The following is a 6,303-nucleotide window of genomic DNA, read 5'->3' as shown; positions in this document are numbered from 1 at the left end:
TGGGACTTACCCCCCCTCCTCTGTTTGCTTGTGAACATAGGCCAGGATGTCTGCAGCTCTACCAGTTCCTTCACACACGACCACGGGCACTGGAGGGCTCTCCTGAAGGAAGTCTAGAACTGTGAGGATGACATTGGGGCCACCTTCAAACACAAGTGCCACCACAGGCACACCTTGGCCGATTCCTGGAAAATTGCAAATAAATAATAAACCCCAGACAACACTGTAAGTGTGTAGTGAACGCTAAGGTCAGTTTTACATATTTAATAAATCAAGTTTGTCCTTTCTACTGAATCAAAATTAAAATGCTGCCTTTCTAAACATTAACTGTTGGTAATGCACAGTTTCAAGCCCTTTATATCCTGGGCTGGGACACAAGCACTGCCAAGCTGGTAAATACAACAGGACACAGACCACACAACAGAAGAGTTTCCTCACAGAAATATCCATGAACTAATGCAGAAAAATGAAGAATTTTTCTTTACAGACCTCCTCTTTTAACCTTGCCCAAACAGTTTTAAAAGGTGACAACAAATATACAGTTTGAACACGGATACATGGAAACCCTCTACTGATGGGAAATATTGCAAAAGCATTTCTGTGAGAATCAAAATACATGTGTTGCTCCACAATTGGGAAAACACCAAACTGCAAACTGTGAAACTGCAAGTGAGTACTGTCAAAACCATTGATCAGTCAGACCAATAAGGTCTGACAACACACCAAGACCTGAAGTGACTTAATTTGCTTTATCAAAGTAAATAGACAACTTTATTCAGAAAGCATTCCTCTGTGGTCTCAGAGAAATCCTACATCTATCAGCAATAACTATGGTCCAGAGCAGCTGCTGAAATTTGCAATTTCAGACTTGAAACATAAACAGAAGATTTCATTTTTCTATTTTGCCATTCAGATGTTTCATGCAAACACCTTTTTCATTAAGCCATAGTAACAGCCCTCAGGCACCAGAATTACTTACTTGCATGGATCCGTTGCAAATTAATCGTTTTTTCCAGTTCTCTTCGCAGTTTAACTTCTGCTCCATACTTTCCAACTGTTCCATCATCCACCAGAATGAAATGGGAATGGAGGTTATTTAGGACGTTTAGTTTACTTAATGGATTTAACAAGGTCTGATATGGAGCAACCACCTAAGTGAAAGCACACAACAATGTCTTTTACTGGCAAAGATTCACACTTGTCTCTGTGAAACTTAACTAGACACAAGAAGTGGTGGCTCAACATGAAGCAACGACACAAAAGGAAGTACTGACACATACAAGCATGCCTTGGATCAGGATACACCAACAGCTGCAGCTCTGAACTTTGTGCAGGGAAGCAGATAATTATATCACTAAAGGATGCTGTTCAGAAGGACAACAGAGAAAAGATCCTTTGAAAAGGTGTTTTTGGGGAAAATTTGTGACTTCTCTGGCAAACAGAAGCCACTGTTTGAAGGACTGAAGACTCCACATCAAAATTTTTCAACTTATTATCCTCTCTAAATGTGAATCCTCTGTAATACTTTAGAATTTTTATTTGATTCAATAATATCGGGGGGGGGGGGGAAGGATTAAATACTTGAGAACAAGCTCCTCCTGCAGCACATTTGCATTTTGCAACTTGTTTACAGTAATGATCTTGCATAAGTCACAGATGTCAGTGTATCTTCATAGTAAAGCAAGTATTCCAATGATGCAAAGCAAGGGAAAAATGGGCTTGAGCAGATGTGTCAAAAGTAAATGAGGTACATCGTTATTTCACTTAGGTAATTCATTCTTACATCTCTTCCAACAAGGTCATTTCTGTTTTCAATCACTCCCCACGGAGCAATCCCAATAGTGCAAATCTTTCGAGATGATCTGGAAGCATGTTCTCTTAGAGCATCACCAACATGTTTTGCAACACCTGTTCGTGCATAAAAAGATTCCAATGTATTGAATGCCACATCTTACTACGAAATACAAATATTTATTTAGGTAACTGGACCTTTAACTGTTTTATTTACATAACTAGGCCTTTAAGGATCTGGGAACTTACTGACACATTACCAAAGAAAAAGCACCATGCTACATCTACTAGGAAGAAACAAAGTAATTTAACAAAACAAATATTAGCCTAGCAAGAACTGAAGAGTTTCCAGCACATTACTGTACCTCTTTTAAATCACATTTCCTTTTCCTTGTTTCCAAAACAAAACCCAGAAAACAACCAACCAAACAAAACAAAGCCCAAAACCCAACCCCTCCACATGTTATTTCTCTTTGCAAGATGAAATAGCAGCCCACTTTCAAATGCACATGTTCAAAATGTATTCTTTTAATTTCACTTGACCAAACTCATGCAAATTTCCTTTGTTTTAGGATGAAGCAATGCATCCATCCATTAAATCTTTTGGCTCTTATAAAACTGCAATCCAGTTAATCGTGCACGTTCCTTGGTAGTTTCTTACCTGTGTTCACTCCTCCAGTTATAATCCAGGCTCCTGTGGTTACTGCTGCTTTGATAAGACCTTTGCCAAGCAACTGTTTGATGCGCGGGTGAAGTTCAAACTTCTGCATGCCCCCATGTACAGATATAACAAGCTTTGGCAATTCCATCTGCCATTCTTTAAGCATAAGTTGCAGAATAGCTTCAGGCTTAGTGTCATATGACAATCGCACGTACTGCAGGCGTAAGAACAGAGTTAAAAGCTTCAAGTGTGTAAAAAGAAGAACCAGGATGTATTTCAGGATATATTATCCTACTCCTGGCTATGGAAAATGTAATTCACTTTCTCAAAACACAGCAGATGCAATAAATGAACAAGTTTCCTTTATATCCTCTATAGTCCAGGACAAGAGTTTTGAAAGCAAGCTTTGGAAAGGAAACAACTACAGAAAGATCATGGTATTCCATTCTACTGGCACAGTGACCTAGAAACATGACTCTGTGAAAGCACTGGATGATCTCTAAATTAGATGAAACTCAGAAGTATCTATAAAAGCTCTGCCATCTACTGGGAGAGGCTTTCGTGTCCCCTGCAAAGAGTTTTACAGTTGCTTGGTTTTCCTTTCCTGTTCTTGGTGGGAAGGAAACCCACATTTTTCAGTAGAAAATTTGATAACTGGCAGCTTTTTAACACTCCATGTTTAACAGCGTAAGATTAAGTAGATGGTAGATCAGCTACGATGCTGCCACATCTTCAGTATGAGCTACTGAATAGAGGAGGGGACAGTAGGCAGAAATTGAACCCTTCTTGAATCAAATTCTAAATAACAAAACAACACTACTCCATTAAACTGGTTTGAGCAACCCCACTTGCACTCTGGAGAAGGAAGCAGAAATGAGTGTGGGCAGCCTGCTGTTTCTGTGCTCCTAGCAAAAGGCTCAAGCAATTTTAAGCTACACTAAGTACAAAGGAACCCATACACTGCTATTATGAACATGAAAGTGCTAAGGGCCATTCTCTCCACAGAGATGATCTGACCTGGAGCACTGGACTGTCCTCAGGGGTTCTACCAGCTGCATAAAGAACACAGCTCCCTCACTCAAGCACTTCAGTTTGACCACAGGAGTCACACTGTACAAGAACTCCCTGTAGCCTGTAACTGCACAAGCTTTAAATAATTTCTACCACAACTAAAAATCTTATACAAATGGAAATTAGAAAGAATTCAAACCACAACAAAAATGCTAGAATAGAAGAGGGCAGTGATTTGTCACAACAGAGGTGTTAATATTTTCAGCCTTCAATTTCAGAAGCTAAATGAAGCATTCAGCACCAACATGGTGAGAGTAAGACAAAAAAGAAACAACAAAACATCATACATGCCTTAGCCCTGTAAGAATGAGAGCCACCTTGAAAGTTGATGACACCATAAGCATCAGTAGAGGTCTGTTCTGTGTGTTTTTCCACTGACCATTCTTCTATTTCCTGATTATAGTTTTCACCCAGCTTCACATCGGAGTATTTCATAGCCAGACTGGCAGTGAAACAAGCATGTTGTCTGACCAGGCGGCCACAGCAGCACCTGCACCCAGCCAGATCATCGAGAATGCTTCAGTAAATACTACTTTATAAGACAAAAGAACTTCCTTTATTGATAAGAAGGATAGATTACATTTCGAAAGCAAAGATTCTAGACATTAGATAAACCTCTTCTCCAGAGCAAGCCTTGTTGCCATAAACATTTACAGCAATAGTCAATTACAATACATATTATTATGCAAAATACTGAAGCTCACTAAGGCAGCAAGCTGGAGGCCAGGAGAAATTGCTTCTTTGAAGCAAAGTAATTTATATAACACTTATAAATCTGTGACCTACTTATTGCAGACAGTTCTTTAAACATTAGTTATATTTATTTTATATCTAACCTTTCACCAGTTGTCACTCATAATATTGATCAAAACTTTTTAAAACCCTATTATGAAAGCACTTATTTAATGAGAAAATACTCATAAATATTGTAATTACAAAGACCTTTTACCTGACAAGTTGCTGACAAATCTGACATCCTGGAAGGCATCTGTAAGAAATATTTAAAGATGTGACTAAACTTCACACATAATTCACACACAACAGTGAGTAATGCACCAACAACAGCAGACCATTCTTAGAAACTGAAGGACAAAACGTGGTGGGAAAGTTGTAAAGGCCAGTGTAAGCTACAAATTGGTTAAGCTGAAAGGGCAAGTGTTAAAGACCATTCTGTTCCTTGTTAAATGCTCTGGAAATTTTAACAGCTTCCTAATTACTTTGTTTGCATTTGCAAATTTTCCATGTGCTGCAATCGTGGCTATAAATTCTAAAAGCTTCTCATGTCACATGGTTTCAAGGAATGTGGTGAATTATTTACAATAATTTTAAAATTCTACAGGGCTTAGTTCCTTTCCTGTTTAAAAACAAAGTTCTTAAATGAAAAATAGTAACCTTCCCCAACGTAACTAAAGAGACTTTTAAGTGTTTTTTAAGGAAAAGAGTGAAATAGAAGTTTCTGCAACCTCGAAAGAACAGGTTTCTCAGCTGCTCTCATATATATGAAGCTTACAAAAAAAAGGTGACCTGAAATCCGTAATTACAATAGTAAACATTTTGGGAAAACAAAACTGCCTTTAAAATACCAATTTTAAATCTATTTTCAATTTGACTTTATTTTAGCTCTGACACAAGTGTCATGATTATGCACATCAAACTCAATCATTGTAGGAACTGTTAAATTATACCTATAACACTTGGGGAAAGTCAACTAGATATACTGGAGTTATCACTGACTTGCCCGATTTCACACCTCTAATTTAAGACAAGGTAAAAACAGCATGTGAGATATGCAAAATATTCTTAGCCTCAGCCTCCCCTCTAGAAACATATTTCCCCATTTTTCAGCCTCATTTTTTTTTCCTTTAAGAATTTAAGGATGAAAAAATTGTTACATACCACATGAAATCCGAACAGTTCTCATTTATCTGTTTTCCCTAGAAGCAAGTATTTCTTCAGTCCTTTTTTTGTAACTTTTTCCCCACCCCAATTCTTGGTCTTCTTTATTCTTCTATGAATTCTTCACCTCTTTTCCTACACTGTCAGGTTGATTTTCACACTTCACCCTACACTCACAATGATGTTATTTAAATTCCAGTAGAGGATAGCTCTATGACACTGACTTCAGAAATCTTTTATTCAATGCCCCCCTCACTGTAAACAGATCACAGACATCAGCAGGAGGACTGCTAAGAAGCAGCAAAGGGAACAGGGGAACATTTTTTGGAGATTTCTGCAATGCCAAAGTACTTTCAGAAAAAGAAAAAAAAGAATCCAATCTATTCAGAGTGACAATGTCCAGTCATGAAGGCACAAACCCAAGCCAGTACCTCATACAGAAACACAGCCCAACACTCTTCATAATGCTGACTTTTTCAATTTCAAAGAGCAGCAATGAGTTCTTGCATCATTTCTCATTTACCTGTGGGGGTCTTTTGAGCTCGGTATAATATACACACACTCCCTCTTCGTGAAAGTATTTTCTATCCAGGATTTCTGGGACTGAAAAACAAAAAATTTAATAGTATTATAAAATACGAATCACATACCTTTGCAGAGCAAAATGCTTTTTAAGGAAACAAGAGCTAGAATATGAGGGGTTTGCTCTGTCTCTCAAAAACTAAAACCATATATGACCTTATAAAAGCATCTCACACATCTCTCCAAAAGCTGAGACACACAGAATCATTATGTAATCTATAAACAAATCACTTAAAATCAGAAGTAATGTTTTTCAAAGCTAACATTCAAATAGCAAAAATTTTAATATGTAAATCAAGATG

The 6,303-nt window shown here is 37.7% G+C and overlaps 1 protein-coding gene across 1 annotated transcript; it reads right to left on the bottom strand.

The window, feature by feature from the left end:
- Window positions 1-6: 6 nt before the first annotated feature.
- On the bottom strand, window positions 7-6,040 carry LOC103621268 (transient receptor potential cation channel subfamily M member 7-like). Its single transcript, XM_008640045.2, has 7 exons — window positions 5,943-6,040; window positions 4,473-4,511; window positions 3,815-4,013; window positions 2,453-2,666; window positions 1,784-1,908; window positions 980-1,151; window positions 7-185 (listed from the first exon to the last, which is right to left on the bottom strand). Exons 3-7 carry the CDS (start codon window positions 3,956-3,958, stop codon window positions 7-9), a joined length of 834 nt encoding a protein of 277 aa, XP_008638267.1. The 5' UTR covers window positions 3,959-4,013; window positions 4,473-4,511; window positions 5,943-6,040.
- Between the last annotated feature and the right edge of the window lie 263 nt (window positions 6,041-6,303).

This window comes from Corvus brachyrhynchos, unplaced genomic scaffold (assembly GCF_000691975.1).
Source record: "Corvus brachyrhynchos isolate BGI_N302 unplaced genomic scaffold, ASM69197v1 scaffold97, whole genome shotgun sequence".
NCBI classification, from domain to species: Eukaryota; Metazoa; Chordata; class Aves; order Passeriformes; family Corvidae; genus Corvus; species Corvus brachyrhynchos.
The sequence above is the reverse complement of the archived record's forward strand: the minus strand, read 5'-3'. Positions and strand labels throughout refer to the sequence as shown.